The sequence below is a fragment of the Trichechus manatus genome, unplaced genomic scaffold (genome assembly GCF_000243295.1).
Source record: "Trichechus manatus latirostris isolate Lorelei unplaced genomic scaffold, TriManLat1.0 scaffold00209, whole genome shotgun sequence".
NCBI lineage: Eukaryota > Metazoa > Chordata > Mammalia > Sirenia > Trichechidae > Trichechus > Trichechus manatus.
Genome location: NW_004444145.1, coordinates 1,364,789 through 1,386,814, shown reverse-complemented (window position 1 = coordinate 1,386,814; position 22,026 = coordinate 1,364,789). Strand labels below are relative to the sequence as shown.

The following is a 22,026-nucleotide window of genomic DNA, read 5'->3' as shown; positions in this document are numbered from 1 at the left end:
CTATCCTTGGAGAAACTGCCTTTACCTCTTGGGTCTCAGTTTCCTCGTGTGAAAATGAGAGATTTAGCCAGTGTTCTTTTAGCTGCTTCTCAGCTACAACACTCTATTTATAAATTGTACATTTATTACTCATCACTCAGATGAAGGAATAGGTGCCAGAAATACTTTTAACCACCCACTATGCTGGCTCACTTGGTGTTGTGACCTGAAGGTGCAAGTCTAGAGGTCAAATCAAGATATTAACGTGGAGCTGATCAGGATGATCAGGGATATGCAGCTCGCCATCTTTGCCAACATGCTGGCATGTTGCTCTTCTTGCTTTGTTGTTCTCTATCGCTATATGGCCCATAACAGTCCCAAAAAGCAGGAATGAGAGTAGTGCTTTCTCTGCCCCAGGGCTCCAGGACATTGACTGAGGCAAGATGGAGGGTGTGAGGGGCCTTCGTACTTCACTTCATTCCTTCTACCCATCACAACATACAAAGCAACTACACCTGGATTTTTCCAAATGTGCATTTTCTCAAAGTCTACCTTAACCCTACAGAACAAGAAGCTGCCACTGAATAGGGCCTGCTTTCTTTTCTACTCCCTTAATATAAAAATATATATTTTTGTAGTCCTCCCCACCAAATATATATATATATATATATATATATATATATATATATGTGCACCTGGCACTGAAAGAATGTGAGTGTGGTGAAATGAGTTCCTTTATGTGACCTTTTGCCTTGGTTCTTCAGAAAAACAGCTTGAGAGATTTTCCCCTAAACCCTGAGTTTTCTACCCGAGAGCACTTGTTACTTTTGCCAGGTTGATTGACATTTCCTAGGTAAGCAGTAAACAACTTTGTTTGATACTTTTTGTCTGGTCCTGGGCTGCAGCCTGCCCTGTGATCAGTACCCACCTTGCAGAGATAGGTCAACAGACTATGCAAATGAAGTGAGTTGTAGCCTACTATGCAAATGGAGTGTCTGTGGCCTACCAAGAGGTGATCGGTCAGTTCGAGGCCCCGGTGGGAGCACCATGCCTTGAAATTGACAAGGAGTTTGCGTAAATTTAAGCAGCCAGCCCCACAGAGGTTTTTCTCAGACATAAAGAAGCAGGAAAAGAAGCAGCAGGAATGAAGCAGAAGAAAGAAAGAAGAGAGAAGAAGCAGAAAGAGAAAGGAGGCAAAGAACCTCCTAAAAGAACTATAACATGGGTCAAGAGCTAGAACACTGAAAACAGAGACAGGCCCAGAAGGGGCTCAGTGGCAGAGCCGACAGCAACAAATGGCAGGGCCAAGAGGAGGCATGCGTGGTCAAGAGGAGGCATGCGTGGTCAAGAGGAGCCAAGAGAGCTGACCTGCAATGAAAAAGGGAGACTTTGCCTGCATGATTCCTTATCTTGAGTTGTAGCCTATTGATCCCGATCCTGAATTGTACCCTACTTCTTAATAAACCACTATGTTCTGTGAGTTCTGTGTGGCCATTGCAATGGATTATGGAACCCAGAAGTAGAGAGTGCCGTGGGAGGGACAGCTGGTATCAGAATTGGTAAAAAGTTGGAGGGTGGAGGTATGTCTGACTTCGCTTCACAGGGATCAGCTTTGGGCTGATTCGGGTCGTTATCCTTCTTGAAGTTAGGCAAGTGCTGATGCCATCATTTTATAGTGGGAGTGGAGGAGAAGAAAGGTTTGAAAATGTATGAATCCAGAAGCTAGTCTGAAGAAAATTCTTCCAATCACCAGACATGCAAAATGTAAGCAGAGGATTTCATTCAGTCAAAATAAGTTTTATCCTGTTGGCAATATACTCAATAACATGGTGTAGATAATTATAAATGCACCACACATTCTCTTCTGTTTTGATGGGAATTGTACAAAATATAATTTGTCAGAATTACTACTAATTTTTTTATGACTTTACACAAACTACTGGTATCAACAAAGATAATATAAAACTCACATACAACATTTCCAATGAGGTTTTCAAAGACAAACTGGCTAATGAGTATAGTCAATTTGAAGAGTATATGTAAGATTAGTTTCTGCACAAGAAAATTTGAAATGTTCTGAAATCCTCCAGCTCGTAGATAAAGGAAACTTGATCAAGGTTTTTTCCCAATTTGACAACAAACCCAAAAACTTACATGACATTGCTGATAACAAGTTGTGAACCTGAAAGAACCTGTTCTAAACTATCAAATAATAAAAGATCAATTTGATCCACCATGCTAAGACTGAACTACCTTTCTAGTCTCTCTCTATAAAATATTATCAAACTGTTGTCATGTGAAGAAGAAATCAAAGAGAATGCAACCAAAAAGGTAGGAAAAAGTAACATTCAGGTATGCTCGACAGTTAATTAATCAAACTATTATGGGATTTTTTGTGATGTTTGTGACACTTTTCAGCTTTTAAAAATTTGTGATTTGTTGTGATTTATTTTGTTAGTCTAAATAAGTATCTACTTTTGCACCTATCATTGTATTTCTACCTTGGTATTATTTTTTTTCCTTAAAGAGCTCCCTCCTCTTATTTGTATAAGTGTTAGACTCCACAAAACCTGGCCGACCACAGTGCAGAGTGGACTCTTAGATGCTGCTACAGCTATTTGAGGTGCTAGGGCTGGGTACTCGGCCACAGGCCTAGAAGCTGGGTATTGTTAGGCCATCTGGACTGATTAGGCTCTGAAAAATGGGGCACAGGTTTGAAAAGTCACCAACCAAAAACCCACTAATTCCAAATCATGGCAACCCCATAGGGTTTCCAATGCTGTAAATCTCTAGGGAAGCAGACTGCCACATCTTTCTCTCGTGGAGCCACCAGTAGTTTCGAACTGCCAACCTTTCAGTTAGCAGTCAATGGCTTTAACCACTGCACCACCAGGGCTCCTTGAAAAGTTGCTAGAGTGGGTCAAACCAAAACACCTATTTATTGGTTCACCTCTGAGGTATCTTAGGTCATTAGTGGCATTACCAGGCTCATCCCTATCTTTGCTTCTAAAGGAGCCCCATGATCAGGAGGAACCTGCCCCTCACCACGTAGGCCTGTTGCCGGTTTTCTTCTGGTGAACAGCGTTTCAAGAACTCAAAAACACGTCCATGTTCTCAATGAAATTAAACTATTTACTGGCAAAAATATACCACGTTTAAACAAACAAACACGTTTACAAAAGCAAGGTGATTCTAGCTCCTTGAAAATTAAGAGTTGTCAAGTGTCTGTACCAGTATCACCTAGTGACAGAAAGGGGTCACCTCAGCTAACCAAAATATGTCAAAAACCAGAGAGGGAAATGGTGCCAGTGCTGCTGTTCCCTCCTTTTTCTGGAAGTTGTGCAGGCTACTGTGGTTTACTGAATTCCACTGTGACTTTTGGTCATTAATTTACATCCCTAAACCTTATAACTAAATAGTGAAATGGCAGATCAGGTAGAAATGGGACAAGGAGGAGGAAAAAGGACAGGAGGAAAAGGAACAGGGCCTATTTTAACCCCTGATGGCACTTCACTCCCTTACAGGAAGTTCATCAAATTGCTAGCCTCATGGGAGCAGGAGGCCCCTTTAAGATGAGCTGATCCTGCTGGATATTCTGGGACAACTTGGCTTCTGACTTGAACCTGCTAGCTAGGCTGACCCTTCCATCTCTCTCTTTACCAGCTCTATTTTTTCTCATCTGTGGCTTAGTCCACATCTTGCCTTGCTCCAGTCTACCATGTGTTTCAGTTCAGCTTCTTTTTCCCTTCCATTTTAGTTTTCCCAAAACAGAACTGGCTTTAGTTGCTTTCCTGCATTCTCTATTGAGTGTCCATTCAACAGTTATTGAGCAACTTTGCACCAGGCATTATGCTAGGCATAGAGGATTCAAGGCTGAGAATAACATGGTAGTTGCAAGCACACCCACTGGAGCAGACTGCTTGGGTTCGAATCCTGGTACTATCACTACCAACTGTATGACCTTGGGCAAGTTACTAACTTCACTGTGCCTCAATTTCCTCATCTATATAAAAGTGATAAGGAGCCCTGGTGGTACAATGATTAAGCGCTGGCTGCTAACCAGAAGAACCCACCAGTGACTCCGTAGGACAAAAGACCGGGTGATCTGCCCCCGTAAAGATTTCAGCCTAGGAAACCCTATGGGGCAGTTCCACTCTGTCACATAGGGCCGCTGTGAGTCAGAATCAACTCGAGGGCACCCAACAGCAACATATAAAAGGGATAATGACCATGTTTTTTTCTTCACAGATGAGGATTTAATATGTAAGTTAACACATGTAAAGGGCTTAAAACAGTGTCTGGCCCCTGGAAAGCACTCTTTAAGTGCTCGCTCTTAACGCATAGTCCCTGCCTCTTAAGGCGCTCACAGTCTACAGTTGCCTCTGTCCACCTGTCACTCCCAAGTCTGGTAGATCATGGCTACCCTTTCCTAGATGAACCAGGTGCAAATTCTTGTGTCACAGATTCACTGTTTGACCCGGGACAAGTAACTTCTCTCTGGGTTTCATTCTATGCATCTGTAAAAGAAGGGAGGTCAACCACAACTGAATTCAAAAATCCCGACAAGCTTCCTGTTCTGGGTCAAGCAGTCTGAGTTTCAAACTTGGGCAAGTCACTTGACCTCTCTGTGTATGTTTCCTCACTTGTAAAATGGGGGTAGTATTACTAAGCACCTCCCAGGGCTGTGGTGAGGATTCAGTGAAGTAACGCAAGCATCGCGCTTCGGTAGGGTGCCTGAACACAGCGAGAACTCAGCGAACGCCAACCTTTGCTATCCATTGTAGCATTCTTCTCCATCCGGTGTCTTGGCCTTTGCTATTCAGCGCACGCGCACTGGCCGCCGTGACAGCGCTCGCCCGGCCACAAGTTCCCGGCTTCCGGTTCCGCGGGAACCTAGAGGTGGAGCTGAAGCTCATGGCGGCGCCCAGGAAACAGACCACCGGGGGCGTTGAAGAGGCCGCGGCGGAGGAGGAACCGCGAATTCTGGAACCCGGGGCCGCCCCATTCGGAAATTTCCCTCAGTATTCCCGGTTCCACCCTCCAGAGCAGCGGCTCCGCCTCCTGCCCGCGGAGCTGCTTCGACAGCTCTTCCCTCCCGAGAGTCCTGACACGAGGCCGATCCTGGGGCTCGACGTGGGGTGTAATTCCGGGGTGAGTGACGGGGGTTGGGTTTGGAGGTTGAGGAACTAAGCGGTTGGCTGCCTCAACGTCCACTGAGATTCTGGCCTGGGCGTGGCATCACACCGATCAAAACTTTCCCAAAATGAGCTTAAAGGCGTAGCAATGACCGGCCCCATGCTGCTTCCTGTAAGCTAGGGTCCCACCACCATCTCAGGAATCTTGGGGAGGAATCCTTGTCAACTACGTTCGAATTCCGTGTCTCTGCCCCCGCGTTCGTAGCCCCTGACGGCTAAACCTCAAGTGGGGAGAGCGCCGTATCTGGGCTTCCCGCGACCTGGCTGGGGAGAGGAGGCTCCAGGAGCCGCAAGTTTGGGGAGCATGAGGTTGGGACGGATTTACTGGGAGAGATGAACCAGGGTTAACAGAATCGTGCCTGGAATTAAGACTCATGTGTGTACCGTACATTGCAGGACGCCTGGAGCCAAGTGAATATTTATTTAAAAAGCAATGAATTGACAAAGTACAGTGGAGAGGATCGAGAAGGAAAATAATGATTATAGTCAAACCATATACAAAATAACGAAATGTCTCTCTGACACCTTTTTGCAGCCCTGGGATATCCTAAAGGAGCAGGCAGTCTGACCTTATGACTGCAAATGCTTCATAAATCCGTACCCTCACTCCACAACCTCCATCACCTCCCCTACTACCACCAGAGGCAGAAGGGGGTGGAGACAATTGTATTTAGTGTGTTGATGACCTTTGGGCAGAAGAGACTTTGGTGGAGGGTTGAAGGCCATGAGGGACACTGCTTATAAGGGGAGGGGAACTTTTGGATACAGACTCAAAGGGTGGAATGAGCAGATGACTGGGTGTCCAGGTGTCCCCTGCAAACATTTCTGCACTGTGATATATAGGAAATCAGAGGGAAAGGCATTGGAAAAGAGTGGCTGGGCTTAAGGCTTGGGGTTTCATGAAACGCACTAGAAAACCACCACAAATTTTAAGGTGGAGAGTAGTGTAGATACATAACACATTAGAGAGACAAGGACATAGTTGCAATTAACTAGCGCAGTGGTCCCCAGACCTGATGTACATTTAGGAGCTTTTCTATTTTGCACTTTAAAAAAAAAAAAAAAAGATTCAACTTGATAAAAAAAATTAAAATTATGAAAGTGCATATAATGAAAAGTAAGCCCCTACTCCTGATCTTAAGCCCTCTTCCTGTCCACAGTAGCAACTACTGTTTGTAATTTCTTGGGTATCCATACATGCATTTGTGTGTGTGTATAAAACTGTACCCCCCTTTTAGTTTTACAAATAGTAGCACACTATTCTGCACCTTGATTTTTCATTTAATAATGTGGAGATCACTCATATCACTACGTTCTTTTTTTAACAGCTTTGTAATATTTCATTACATAGATGTGCCATAATTTATGGGGTGCTTTTTTTAATTAAAAATTTTTTTTTCATTTAAAAAAGCTACTACTCTAGGCCTACTGAATCAGAATCTTGGGGGACTGAACCCACAAGTCTCTAGGATTGGAGAATTGAGAATGGAGAGGATAAAGAAATATGGTGGAGGAGAGACTGATGTGAAGTGACCAGTTAAATGTTGGGCCACACCCAAGATCAGATGGGAGGAGGGAGACAGTGAAGAAGGAAACAGAGAGATGGGAGAAAATCCAGCAGAGTGATATAGTGCCTTGGCACTCAAAGTGTAGTTCTTGGACTACAGCATTGGCATGACTCAGAAATACAGAATCTCAGCTTCCACCCCAGATCTACTAATCAGAATCTTTATTTTAACAAGATCCCAGGTGATTTGAATGCTCATTAAAGTTTGGGAAGCCTGGTATAGCAGAAAGAACCTAATATAGCCCAAGTCTTGTCATGTACTAACCCTGTGACATTGGACAAGTAAGTCACTTAATTTTTAAAATATAGTTTTGTTGTAAATTCTGCTGCACATAAAAAAGTGCAAAAAACCATAAATCTACAGTTTATAAATAATTATAAAGCAGACACCTTTATGACCCACTGTCCAGATCAAGAATAAGACATTACAGCACCCCAAAAGTCTCTCTTATGCCTTTTCCTGATCATGAACTCCTGACTTTTATTATTATTGTTTCCTTGCTTTTCTTTATAGCTTACTGTGGTATTTTTGTCTCACCAAACACCATAGTTTAATCTTACCTGTTTTTGAACTTCCTGTAAATGGAAGCTTGCCATATATTTTTTGTCTTGCTTTTCATTCAGCATTATGTATTTGTGAGAGTCATCATATTGTTGCACTGAGCTGAATTCTGTCATTTTTAACTGATTTAGCATTCCATCTTAATGAATATACCACATTTACTTATCCATGTTACTATTATCGGACATTGAGGTTGTTCTCAGCCACATTTTCTTCACCTGCACAAAGGACATAAATATTGTCCTCACAGGATTGACACAGAGCAGATGAGGTAGTGAATAGGAAAATGCCTTGAAAAAACTATAAACAATACAAATTTGAGGTAGTTATAATGGTTATAGAAATCAAAGTTAGAAAAAGGAGCTGGTGACTTATTTAAGAGTCAAAAAAAATGCTAGGATGGTGAAAATCACAAATCATTGGATTTGGCTAGAAGCAGGTCAGCAGTGACTTGAGAGTGACAGGTACAGAAGCAGAATAAGTGTCAGAGTGGTGAAGCATAAGACAGGTAGTAAAACTGAAGCTGTAAAGTAAAGGCTGGGTGTGGACTTTTTGGAATACAGATCTCCCCAACCTCTGGTCTGAGAAACAGTTTATTATAAGATAGTGCCTTGCTCTATCCCTCACTTTCCTGGTAAGGAACACTGGTTATGCATCTGGAGCCCTTTCCTCCTTCCTGGGGTCTGAGATCCCCACCCCACCCCACCCCCCAAAAAAAAAGAAAGAAAAGAAAAAGATAACACGTTTACCTACATATTACTTAAGCTAGAAAATATTGCTCTAGGCTTCTTTGCTGCATCCATTAGGCTATAACTTTCAACCATACAACAATCTGCCACTAGTGTCAGGAAAATATAAAGATGATACATTATAGCCTGTGACCCCTGGAGGGCGCTGAGAACCTGCTCTTGAAAAACTTTTCACTTAACCTCCTTAGGTACAGTTTAGCAGCCCCACATCCTATAAAGCCAGGGGTCAGTGGCAGTCTCAGTGGGAAGGTAAGAGATACAAGTTTCTCTTCCATTCACTGGTTGAGAGCTGCAATGACAAAGCTCTTTTGGATTCCTCTAGGAGTTGAGTGTGGCTCTATACAAACACTTCCTTTCCCTACACGATGGGGAGACCTGCTCAGATGTCTCAAGAGAACTCCGTCTCCTCTGCTGCGATATAGATCCAGTCCTGGTGGAGCGAGCTGAAAAAGAATGCCCTTTTCCTGATGCCTTGACCTTTATTACTCTGGACTTCATGAATCAAAGAACCCGGAAGGTTCTTTTGAGCTCTTTCTTAAGCCAGTTTGGACGCTCCATTTTTGACATTGGCTTCTGCATGTCAGTAACCATGTGGATTCATCTGAACCATGGGGACCGGGGCCTGTGGGAGTTCCTAGCCCACCTCTGTTCCCTCTGCCGCTACCTCCTTGTGGAGCCACAGCCCTGGAAGTGTTACCGGGCAGCTGCAAGGCGTCTCCGAAAGCTGGGCCTCCATAACTTTGACCACTTCCATTCCCTTGCCATCAGAGGTGATATGGCCAATCAGATTGTGCAGATCTTGACCCAGGATCATGGCATGGAGTTAGTATGCTGCTTTGGCAACACCAGCTGGGACCGAAGTCTTCTGCTCTTCAGGGCAAAACAGACCATAGAGACTCATCTGATCCCTGAATCCTTGATGGAAGAAGGGAAAGAAAGGAACAGATTAAGATTCTGGAGACAGTGAGTTGGGAGGAGGGGAAGACCAGGAAAAGAGATGTTGAAGAGGTTTTACATTGAGAAGATACTCGAGTTCACTCTTCTTGATTCCTTAACAGTTGGGCAGCCTCAAAACCTGGCAGAAGCTTTTGGCAGAATGTCCAAGGCATGCAATTGAAAGAATCAGTACCACTGTTTGGGACAATCCCTGTGGAGAATGAATCCATGGAACAATGAGCTGGGCTATCTGGATTGAGATGGACTAGACAAAGTGATCCTGGTTTTGGGATGTGGAAGGGCACTGCTTTGGGGGGTTAGTTATAAAGACCAGCCTAGCCTTAGAATCTATCAGTTCACTGGGATCCTTGAATCTGACCTGGCTTCCTCAGGTTTCTGGACTTGCTGGACCTGGCTTCAGGCAAAACCTAATACAATCTGGAATGAAGAGTCACTGGCCTGGCTAAAGCAAAGGGTTAGTAGGAAAAGGATCTTACCGTTATAGATTAGCAGGTCAAGTCTCCAAGATGCACTGACTGGCATTTAAAAGATGTTGAAAAATTTAAATCATGAATTCAACATCCAGCTGATACAAATGAAATGAATAAAGTGGGATTGTATATAACTTATAAAATTATATGTAATAAAAATGACGAGTGTGGTTGAGAATTCCCTGTGAGTCTGGGGTAGATAAGAAAATTCTGCTTTTATCCCTCCTATCTGTGTGGGAGACTTGGGGTTTGATTCCCAGCTAGTGCGCTTCGTGCACAGCCACCACTTGTCTGTCACTGAACCACCACTACCCCCAGTTCTTTGGTACCTCAAATTCAACATATCCCAAAATTAAACTCATTACCCTCATTCCGAACCCAGTCGTGTCTCAGCTGGTGACATCTACCTCAGTTGACTCTTCCCTCTCTTAAATTCCCCACAATGAAATGGTTAGCAAGTCCAGTAAATCCTACCAATAACATGTAAATCCCATTTATTCCATCGATTTGGTTGGCACCTACCAGGGGTTTCTGTGTTGTCATCTACTCCATTCTCTGCCTTCCTGCCAGTGTTCTCTTTCTCAAATATCTAATTGTGTTAGTACTATGCTTAAAAACCTCCAGTGGCTTCCTGGAGTCTAGAGTCCTGTCCTTTATCCAGTGCCTAAACCTATGTTGTTCAATCTGGTAGCCACTTGCTATTTAAATTAAGTAAAATGAAATAAAGTTTAAATTCAGTTCGTCAGTCATACTAGCCATATTTCAAGTGTTCAATAGCCGTATGTGACTAACCTGTTACCATTGAGTCGATTCCGATTCATAGTGACCCAATAAGACAGAGTAGAACTGCCCTATAGGGTTTCCAAGGAGCAGCTGGTGGATTTGAACCGCTGATGTTTTGGTTAGCAACTGAGCTCTAAACCACTGTGCCACCAGGGCTCCACAAACTAAACCTGTTGCTGTTGAGTCCATTCTGACTCATAGCGGCCCTATGTGTGACTAGTGGCTACTATATTGAATCGTGCAGATATAGAACGTTCCCATCATTGCAGAAAGTTTTATCACATAGCACTGGTCTAAACCCCATAACATGGCCTTCATGCCTCTCTTCCCTATATCAGCCACACTGAACTTCTCACCTCCCACTCCCTCAGACTTGCCATGTCCTTTCATACCTCTGGAACTTAGCACAAGCCATCCCTCTGCTCCTCCTCTGTCCTCCAACTCTCCCACCTTGCAACCTGGTGGAACTACTTGTCTTAAAAGACAGCTTAAATTTACATTTTTTTGGGAAATTTTTCCCAACTCTCTGGTACTTTGCATTTGTTCACTACATTTTTGGGGGGACTGCATAGAAGCCTTTATTGTACCATGTACCACATATCATAACTGTTGATATGCCTCTTTTCCCCCTACCACAAGACTGATCTCAAGCCCAACTTAGCTTTGTACACCTAGACCTGGTATAATGCCTGACACATGGCAGGCAGTCAAGAACTATTTGTTGAAAATATATGAATGAACAAAAGAGAAATCCACCTGAATTCAGTTATTGAGAAGCAAAGGGAGAGCTGTGATTGGGCAAAGACTGCCCAGTAAACCATGAGAATAGAGGAAAGTTAGACAGTTGAGAGGGGCATAACCTTGGCCTTTGGCATGGAAGTTTGAGATATGTTTTGTCAAACATGTCTTTGAGAGAAAATGTTCATTTAAAAGCCTTGATTATTGGTGATTTGGGAGAGGACAATAAATCAAGACTGGATATAAAAATTTGGAAGTCATGTAGAGTGATTGAGATTGACTTAACTTTCAAAAATAAGTGAATATGGTAGGAAAGGACCAGGTCCTAGGTCTGAGGGCCACTAATAGTTATTGAATGAGGGGAAAAAAAGGAACTAAAAAAGGTCTAATTAGAAACAAAAAAGGAAACCCTATGAGGTAGGTACTCTTACTATCCCCATTTTGCAGATGTGTAAACAAGCATAGAGAGGTTAAGTGAGTGTCCCAAGGCCACATATCTAGTAAGTAGCAGAGCTGGGCTTTGAACTCAAACAGTATAGTTCCAGAATCAGCTTTAGCTGACATGTCATGAGATGTCACAGAAGTCCAGGTTGGGAAGAGACTCCAGAAAGCCAGTGTAGGTGATAAGAACGTGGACTTCAGAGTTACTGTGCCCCCTCAAATTACGCGTTCAGGACTGGGAACAAAAGACCCAGCCAGTCCACCCTTAGCAATCCCTGATATCCTTAGAATTCCCCTCACAGAAGTCACCTAATCCTATGTTGAATACCTGAGTTGTGCCCTGCTGCTGCCTACAAGTTAAATAGGCTTGCCCCTCATGGTGTCGGGGAAAACTGGGAGTTGGCAGCCACATACAGCAGAGATTAAAAACCAAACCTGCTGCCATCAAGTCAGTTCTGACTCAGCAACCCTATAGGACAGAGTAGAACTGCTCCATAGGTTTCCAAGGAATGGCTGGTGGATTTGAACTGCTGACCTTTTGGTTAGCAGCCACAGCTCTTAACCACTGCACCACCAGGCTCCACAGCAGAGATAATCTTAAACCTCCCTCAGACGTAACTACCCTTACACTATACCCTTGATTTGCCAGAACCCTAACGTCCCCTGAATTCCTGAAATTCCCAGTCTGACCCTAGCTCTGACCTTTGGGTAGGATCTCCTGAAAGTGGATTTTAATCTGTTTTATGTTAAGGAGGCAGGGATTCCAAGGTGGACTAAAATCCTAGAACCATCTGGGTCTTTCCCAGCCTTCTGGGATTTGGCCTGGGGATGGTAGCAGCAGAAAGAACCTCAGCTTTGGAATCAAGATCTACAAGTAACTCATTGTATGACCACCTTGTTTAAGTCATTTAACCTCTCTGAGCCTCAGTTTACTCATCCGTACAACTGAAATAACAAGACCTTCTGTCATGGTTTGAATTATGGCCCCCCAAAAATGTGTGTATCAATTTGGCTGGGCCATGATTCCCAGAATTGTGTGGTTGGCCTCCATTTTGTGATTGTAATTTTATGTTAAAGAGGAGTGGGGTGGGATTGTAATACCTCCTTTACACATGTCACATCCAATGTAAAGGGAGTTTCCCTGGGGTGTGGCCTGCACCACCTTTTACCTCAAGAGATAAAGGAAAGGGAAGCAAGCAGAGAGTGGGGGACCTCATACCATCAAGAAAGCAGTGCCAGGAGCAGAGCGCGTCCTTTGGCCCGGGGTTCCTGCGCAGAGAAGCTCCTAGTCCGGGGGAACACTGAAGAGAAGAAGGCCGACAGAGAGAGAAAGCCTTCCCCTGGAGGTGATGCCCTGAATTTAGACTTTTAGCCTACTTTAACTGTGAGGAAATAAACTTCTCTACATTAAAACCATCCACTTGTGGTGTTTCTGTTATAGCAGCACTAGATGACTAAGACACCTTCCTTTTCCGATGCCCAGATGGGCTAAAGGATGTGAAGGTATTTTGCAGAGTGTTAGACAAAAACAAAGTGTCATTATACCCTGTAAGCATGCCATAGATCATGCTCAGGCTGCCCAAGACCACAACTACCCTTGTTAGACAAAAGTCCTATAAGAAAAACAGCTGGTAGAAAACATGCATCTTACTATCTCTAATAATTTATCTTTTAGGTGAAGTCTTAAGGAGTTCAGCTTCAGCTCTACAGAGCATTTTAAATGAAGCAATGCTGGGAGGGAGTGATTGTTGCTAATGAAAATGAGGTCAGTTTATAATGGTCTCACAGTCCTTACAGAGCTGAATTTACCTACTCTGCAGCTCTCAATTTAGGTACACTTAGAAACAAAGACAAAGTAACCCTGCTTGGTGCTCTCTCCTACCACCTTCTACCAAGTCATCACAAAGGAATGTATACGGGACTGTGGAAGGCTGAATAATGGCCCCCAAACTGTCCACGTTTTAATCCCCAGAGCCTGTGAATATTAGTCTTAGATGGCAAAAGGGACTTTGAAAATGTGTTAAGTTATGGATTTTGAGATGAGGAGATGAACCTAGATTATCTAGATGAGCCCTAAATATAATCACAACTCTCTCTATAAGATGAAGGCAGAGGGAGATTTGACTACAGTAGGAGATGTCACAGAAGCAAGAGGTTGGAGTGACTCGAAGAAGGGCTGCAAGCCAATAAATGCAGTAATCTTCTAGAAGTTGGAAAAGACAAGGAAATGGATTTTCCCCTGAAGCTTCCAGAAGGAACACAGCTCTGTTAACACCTTAATTTTAGATTTTTGACCTCCAGACCTGTAAGAGAATAGACATGTTGTTTTCAGCCACTAAATTTGGTGATTTGTTATGATGGCAATAGGAAACTAATATAGGGGCTCTGATTACAATGAGACTAGGGTACAAGACCAAGTAGCACCTGTCCCAAACAACTCCTTAGTGGCAGAAAATGGCCCCAAGGACGAGAGTGGGAGGCAGGGGCTCTATCTATGTGGTTAACTGAGGAAACTTCAACCTAAAAGCTTTGGAAGATGCTTCAGCATCTGAACCTAACCAGTTTCCTAATATTGTTCTATTGGCTGAGCAGTTACTGGACCTGTTGGGAGGAACCATTTTGTTTCAAGTCTGTTGCAGTTAGCTTCAAAGAAGATGTGTAATTAGTGCTCAGAAAGATGATGTCCTGGTACCAAGAAGATAATGACTGAATAATGGCCTATGAGAGCCCTTGGAGACAGTGAGAATATCTTTGGCTCCAAGAAAAGATCATCTTATTTACCCTCAAGCCAGCCTAATTTAGGAGCCAACACCAAGCATGATGAGTCTTCTTAAAGGACAAGAAATAGAGAATGGTCTTGGATATACCTTTTATATTTTTAAAAATAATATTGTATGTATTCTAATGTGGCCAAAATATTAACATTTCACCATGCAGTCATTATAACATTATTTATATGTTTTTTATATACTAAATCTTGAAAATCTAATGTGTATTTTATACTTACAGCTCATCTTAATTTGGACTGGCCACATTTCAGATGCTCATTAGCCACATATGAATACACTTTTATGGCAAATCAAGAAGTATTTCTCAAATTCCTTCCATATACCCTTCATGCTTTTAGCGGCTGTGGGGGGTAGGGAAAAGTAGATGAAACAACCCAAAGGTTGTTTGAAACAACTTTCAAAGCTTATACTTGATTCATTCAGCAAATAAAGCTGAGAGAAAGAGAGGCACATACAAGGTAGCATGCAATCATGTGAGCTTCAGAGAAGCGAAAAATCTCTGTAGACTGGACTGGGCATGGAAGACTTTCTAAAGGAGATGAGACTTGAGCTGTGCCTGAAAGAGAATGTAGCATTTATAATGATGGACAAGAGGGAACGAAGCATTCCGTATGAGACTGGAGGAAGGAACCTCTCAGAAAGGGCACTCAGGAATGGGTGTATTCTTCATTGAGGACAGATGAGATTGGCTGGTCTAGAATGGAGATGTCATTCTAGGCAGCAGTGGAAAATAATAACAGTAGTGATCCTTGTCATTTAACTAGATTCTGGATGGAATATTTACAAGTAAAAAGAGAACTATAAACATACTAGAGAAAACAGGTAATTTTAAAAATTGGAGTACTTTCTATATTAGCCCAAGAGACAGAAAGGGCCACATAAACCAGAGACTTCATCAGCCTGAGACCAGAAGAACTAGATGGTGCCCAGCTACCCACCAATGACCACCCTGACAGGGAACACAACAGAGAGTCCCTGATGGAGCAGGAGAAAAGTGGGGTGCAGAACTCAAAATCTAGTAAGAAGACCAGACTTAATGGTCTGAATGAGACTGGAGGAACCCTGGAAAGCATGGCCCCTGGATTCTCTATCAGCCCAGAACTAAAACAATTTCCAAGGCCAGCTCTTCAGACAGGGATTGGACTGGACTGTGGGACATAAAGTGATACTCGTGAGGAGTGTGCCTCTTAGCTCAAGTAGATACAAGAGATTAAACGGGCAGCTTCTGTCCGGAGGTGAGATGGGAAGGCAGAGAGGGTTAGGAGCTGGTTGAATCGACATGGGGAATCAGGTGTAGAAAGGAGGAGTGTGCTGTCACAGTATGGGGAAAGCAATTAGGGTCACAGAACAATGTATAAACTTTTGTATGGGAGACTAACTTGAAATGTAAACATCATTTAAACTACAACAATAAAAAAATTGGAGTACTTTCTAAATATAACACAAAACCCAAACCCCAAATGGGAAAAGATCAATAAATTGGACTACAAAGGTAAAAAGAAAAACTAACCAAAACCCAGTAAAGTCATATGACAAACTTCCAACCAGGAAAACTACTTCCAATACATGACAAACAAAGGGCTAATTCCATCATAATACAAACAACTCTCATAAATCTATTAAAAAAAGACAATCACAGAAAATGATAATGGCAGATAGACACTAGAAAACTTGTTTAATCTTACTCCTTATTAATTACAACAAGAAATAAATGAATTACAACAAATAAAAACAATAAAAGAACATTTTCATCACTTAGAACAAAATTCACAATTTTTTTAAAAACTGCAATGATGAGAATGTGGGGAAAATAGGTATTCCCATACCCTGTTAGTGAGAATGTAAATTGTCATGACTGTTTTGGAGGGCAATTTGTCAATATTTATCAAAATATATAATGCACATACCCAGGAATTCCACTACTAGGAATTTATTCTGTAGACATACTCACATAACTATAAAAGAATATGTGTAGAGTGTTATCTATTACAGTTGTTGATAATAGTGAAAAGCTGGAAACAACCTAAATGCCCATCAGTAGGACATATGCCTAATATGGTACAGCCATAAATTAATTACTATGTGATTGTTAAAAAGAACAAGGTAGATCTATATATGCTAATATGGAAAGGTCTCCAAAATATTTTAAGTGTAAGAAGCAAGGTACAGAACAATGTGAATGGTAAGATCCCATTTTTTTAGCTTTTAAAAAAATATACACATTCAAGAGCATAAAACCTCTAAGCATGGCCAGTTTGTCAGTTTGTCGTACTGTGGTGGCTTGTGTGTTGCTGTGATGCTGGAAGCTATGCCACCAGTTTATTTCAAATACCAGCAGGGTTACCAATGGTGGACAGCTTTCAGGAGAGCTTCCAGACCTAGACAGACTAGGAAGAGGACCTGGTGATCTACTTCTGAAAAAACCGGGCAGTGACAACCTTATGAATAGCAATGGAACACTGTCTGATATAGTGCAGGAAGATGAATTCCTCAGGTTGGGAGGCACTCAAAATACGACTGCGGAAAAGCTGCCTCTTCAAAAGTAGGGTCGACCTTGATGATGTGGGTGGAGTCAAGCTTTTGGGACCTTCTTTAGCTGAGGTGGCATGACTCAATGAGAAGAAACAGCTGCAAACATCCATTAATAATCAGAACGTGGAATGTACGAAGTATGAATCTAGGAAAATTGGAAGTCATCAGAAATGAAGTGGAACACATAAAGATTGATATTCCAAGCATTAGTGAACTGAAATAGACTGGTATTGGCCACTTTGAATCAGACACTCATAGGGTCTATTCTGCTGGGGATAACAAATTGAAGAGGAATGGCATCACAATCATCATCAAAAAGAACATTTCAAGATCTATCCTGAAGTACAGTGCTGTCAGTGATACGTTAATATCCATATGCCTACAAGGAATACCAGTTAATACAACTGTTATTCAAATTTACACACCAACTACTAATGCCAAAGATGAAGAAATTGAAGGTTTTTATCAACTTCTACAGTCTGAAATTGATCAAACATGCAGTCAAGATGCATTGATAATTACTGGTGATTGGTATGAGAAAATTGGAAATAAGAAGGCTCAGTAGATGAAAAATATGGCCTTGTGATAGAAACAATGCCAGAAGTTGCGTGATAGAATTCTGCAAGACCAACAACTTCTTCATTCCAAATACCTTTTTTCAACAACATAAACAGCAACTATACACATGGACCTCACCAGATGGAATACATAGGAATCAAATAGACGAATCCGTGGAAAGAGATGATGGAGAAGATCAATATCATCAGTCAAAACAAGGCCTGGGGCTGACTGTGGAACAGACCATCAATTATTCCTATACAAGTTCACATTGAAGCTGAAGAAAATTAGAACAAGTCCACGAGAGCCAAAGTACAACCCTGAGTATATCCCACCTGAATTTAGACACCATCTCAACAACAGATTTGACACATTGAACACTAATGACCGAAGACTAGACAAGTTGTGGAATGACATCAAGGACATCATACATGAAGAAAGCAAAAGGTCATTAAAAAGATAGGAAAGAAAGAAAAGACCAAAATGGATGTCAGAAGAGACTCTGAAACTTGCTCTTGAACATAAAGTAACTAAAGTGAAAGGAAGAAATGATGAAGTAAAACAGCTGAACAGAAGACTTCAAAGGGCAGCTTGAGAAGACAAAGTAAAGTATTATAATGAAATGTACAAAGACCTGGAGTTAGAAAACCAAAACGGAAGAACACACTCGGCATTTTTCAAGCTGAAAGAACTGAAGAAAAAATTCAGGGCTTGAGTTGCAATATTGATGGATTCTATGGGCAAAATATTGAATGATGCAGAAAGCATCAAAAGAAGATGGAAGGAATGCACAGAGTCACTGTACCAAAAAGAACTGGTCAGCATTCCACCATTTCAGCAGGTACCATATGATGAAGAACTGACAGTACTGAAGGAAGAAGTCCATGCTGCACTGAAGGTATTGGTGAAAAACAAAGCTCCAGGAATTGATGGAATGCCAACTGAGGTGTTTCAAGAAATGGATGCAACGCTGGAAGCGCTCACTCGTCTGTGCCAAGAAATTTGGAAGACAGCTACCTGGCCAACTGACTGGAAGAGATCCATATTTGTGCCTCTTCCAAAGAAAGATGATCCAACAGATTGTGGAAATTACCAAACAATATCATTAATATCACGTGCAACTGAAATTTTGCTGAAGATCATTCAAAAGCCTTTGCAGCAGTACATCGACAGGAAACTGCCAGAAATTCAAGCCCGATTCAGAAGAAGACATGGAACAAGGGATATCATTGCTGATGTCAGATGGATCTTGGCTAAAAGCAAAGAATACCAGAAAGATGTATACCTGTGTTTTATTGACTATGCAAAGGCATTCAACTGTGGATCGAACAAATTATGGATAACATTGAGAAGAATGGGAATTCCAGAACACTAAATGTTTCAGGGGACATCTAGGTCAACTGGCATAACAAAGTTTATTAAGAAAATGTTCTGCATTCCACTTTGGTGAGTGGTGTCTGGGGTCTTAAAAGCTAGTGAGTGGCCATCTAAGATACATCAATTGGTCCCAACCCACCTGGAGCAAAGAAGAATGAACACCAAAGACACAAGGAAAATATTAGCCCAGAGACAGAAAGGGCCGCATAAACCAGAGATTCCATCAGCCTAAGACCAGAAGAACTAAATGGTGCCCGGCTACCACCAATGACCGCCCTGACAGGGAACACAACAGAGAGTCTCTGACGGAGCAGGAGAAAAGTAGGGTGCAGGACTCAAATTCTAGTCAAAAGACCAGACTTAATAGTCTGACTGATACCGGAGGAACCCCGGAAGACATGGCCCCTGGACTCTCTGTTAACACAGAACTAAAACCATTCCGGAAGCCAACTCTTTAGATAAAGATTAGACTGGACTATGAGACATAAAATGATACTCATGAAGAGTGTGCTTCTTAGCTCAAGTAGATACATGAGACTAAATTGGCAGCTCATGTCTGGAGGCGAGATGAGAAGGCAGAAAGGGATAGGAGCTGGTTGAATGGACACGGGAAATTGGGGTGGAAATGAGATGTGTGCTGTCACATTATAGGGATAGCAACTAGGGTCACATAACAATGTGTCTATAAATTTTTGTATGAGAAACTAACTTGAGCTGTAAACTTTCACTTAAAGCACAATTTAAAAAAAAAAGAATCCTTAACAGAAAAAAAAAATCAAATGATGTATTGTATTGGGCAAACTGCTTTAAAAGACCTTTTTAAAGTGTTCAAAAGCAAAGATGTCACTTTGAGGACTAATGTGTGCCTCACCCAAGCCATGGTATTTTCAGTCACCTGATATGCATGTGAAGACTGGACAATGAATAAGGAAGACCAAAGAAGAATTGATGCCTTTGAATTACGGTGTTGGTGCAGAATGTTGAATATACCACGGACTGCCAGAAGAACGAACAAATTCATCTTGAAAGAAGTGTACCCAGCATGCTCCTTAGAAGCAAGGATGGTGAGACTTCATCTCATGTACTTTGGACATGTTATCAGGAGGGACCAGTCCTTGGAGAAGGACATCATGCTTGGTAAAGTAGAGGGTCAGTGAAAAAGAGGAAGACTCCAGACGAGATGGTTTGACACAGTGGCTGCAACAATCGGCTCATGTATAACTATGACTGTGAGGATGCAGCAGGAGTGTTTCATTCTCTTGTACATAGGGTCCCTATGAGTCAAAACCAACTCCATGGCACCTAACAAGAGTGAAAAATCAAGGGATATCAGTATGAGCGTATTATTTAGTCATATTGAAGAATCAGCCAAAAGGTTAAAACAGCTCATTGTTAGGGGTGGGAAATGGTGGTGCAGCAAATAATTGCTTTTGTATTTTTTTTAACCATATGCACATATTACTTTTTAAAAAAACTAATTTTAAATAATTAGCCTTAAAAATTAAACAGTGTTTTCCTAAAAATAACTGCCTTCCCATATCTCATTCCCCACTGCGCCACCCATCATCCTAACTTTTTCCTCCTAGCTTAGCCACAATTCTTGAAAGACTTTTAAACATTTCTTGTCTACATTCCTTACTTTGTTCATCTTTCTCAACCCTTCAAAGTCTAGTTTTGCCAAAGTCACCAATGATGTATAGCTAAAGTCAGCAGACACGCCTCAGTCCTGATCCAACCCGACTTCAGCAACATCAGGAACTAGTTTGTTTTTTTGTTTTGTTTTTTTTTTTTTTTTTTGGAAACCTTCTCTTTCTTGGGCTCTGGTGTCAGCACGCATCCAGTTCTTTCAGTTACCACCTATGTTCTAATGACTCAAAAATCTCTTATCTCTAGCCCAGATCTCTCTCCCAAGATTCAGAATTATTTATCTAACAACCCACTTCAGTGCTTCCCAACCTTTTCCACAGCATGGCACACATAGAAAACCATGATGTTTTCACGGCAGTCCTGCGTAACAGACTGCTCTCTGTCAGAGGGACCTCGTGCTGCCCTGAGGGTTGAGGAGTTCTATAGGCAGCGTATCTATAGCCTCTTCCTGAAGCACAATTTTTGTGAAGCTCTGGCCTCTTTGATAGACATATCCACTTGAATGTCCCCTCAGGCAATTCAACGTCAGCATCTTTGGAAGTGAGCACATCATCTCCCAAACCTGCTCTTCCCCCAGTGTTTTCTACTATCTGCCAATTACCCAGTCCAGAGATCTTGACTTAGCTCTCTCCTTCCCTCCATTTCTAATCCCAAGACCTGTTGACTCTACCGCGGTTTATTTCTTGGAGTCATCTCTCCATCACCACTGTCACTTTCCTAGTCCAGACCACATCACTTCTCCTTTCTTCCCTCAATTACTGCAAAAACCTTCTGTCAGGTCTCTCTGACTTCAATCTTGCTGTCTCTAATTTACTGTTCACACTGCAACTACAGTGATCTTTCTGAAATACAAATCTGATTATGCCACTGCCCTTCTTAAAACCAAAGTCTCAGCATTAAGATAAAGCATGATATTCCCACTGCTTAGCTTTCTAATCTCATTGCTTATCAAATGCCACACTGAACTTTATGTTAGTTATCTAATATTATATACACTGTGCTTGGCATATAATAAAGACTGTAAGAATGTTTGAATAATGAAAAAGGAGCCATCATATCTGTGCCAGGTAGGTTTCAAAGCACACACTGGTAATGCTGTCAGAGCCCAAAGAACATGATTGTCTCATGTGGGATTAAGTAGCAGTAGCAAAAGTCTATTTCTGTTTAGCGTATGGACCAAACATCAGCCTATTCTAAGCCTCTTTCGTTCTTTTATTGAGCAGAAGAGACATCAAGAATGCACTCAGAGTCAGTTGAACCTGGAAAATAACCAGGTTATTTAGATGTCTTGAGAAGCCAGTTACCAACCTGATCATCTCCTAATGTCAAGAGTTCTAAACTGGGGTCAGCTTATCAACCAATGTAACCCAGTGGCTAAATGGCTACAATGACAAGCTCTGAGGTATGAAGATTCCCCAACACTGAATGAATGAACACATAGTCTTGAAGCAGGGAACCCTATTCAAAGTACTGATGTGAGCAGTGAGGGGGTAGTTCTCTGTGAAGCCATCTACCAGGCAGTCATCAGCACTATATACATAGTTAGATCATGCCACCAAACTGGTTTGTTACCAACAGCTTGCAGCAACCAGAGACCTAAGAGGCCTGGTTTGTTTTGTAACACAGGCAACTCAAGTAAAGAACAATATATGATTAGTGATATATAATAAAAGTACAGAACC

General features: G+C 42.0%; 2 protein-coding genes across 2 annotated transcripts; both read left to right on the top strand.

The window, feature by feature from the left end:
* Positions 1-259: 259 nt before the first annotated feature.
* Positions 260-373, top strand: LOC101357925 (dolichyl-diphosphooligosaccharide--protein glycosyltransferase subunit 4-like). The gene has a single exon (XM_004388306.1). It carries the CDS (start codon positions 260-262, stop codon positions 371-373), a length of 114 nt encoding a protein of 37 aa, XP_004388363.1.
* A 3,809-nt stretch (positions 374-4,182) lies between these two features.
* On the top strand, positions 4,183-10,310 carry BCDIN3D (BCDIN3 domain containing RNA methyltransferase). Its single transcript, XM_004388305.2, has 2 exons — positions 4,183-5,130; positions 8,375-10,310. The coding sequence occupies exons 1-2, from the start codon at positions 4,894-4,896 to the stop codon at positions 9,017-9,019; spliced, it is 882 nt and encodes a 293-aa protein (XP_004388362.1). The 5' UTR covers positions 4,183-4,893; the 3' UTR covers positions 9,020-10,310.
* Positions 10,311-22,026: the final 11,716 nt, after the last annotated feature.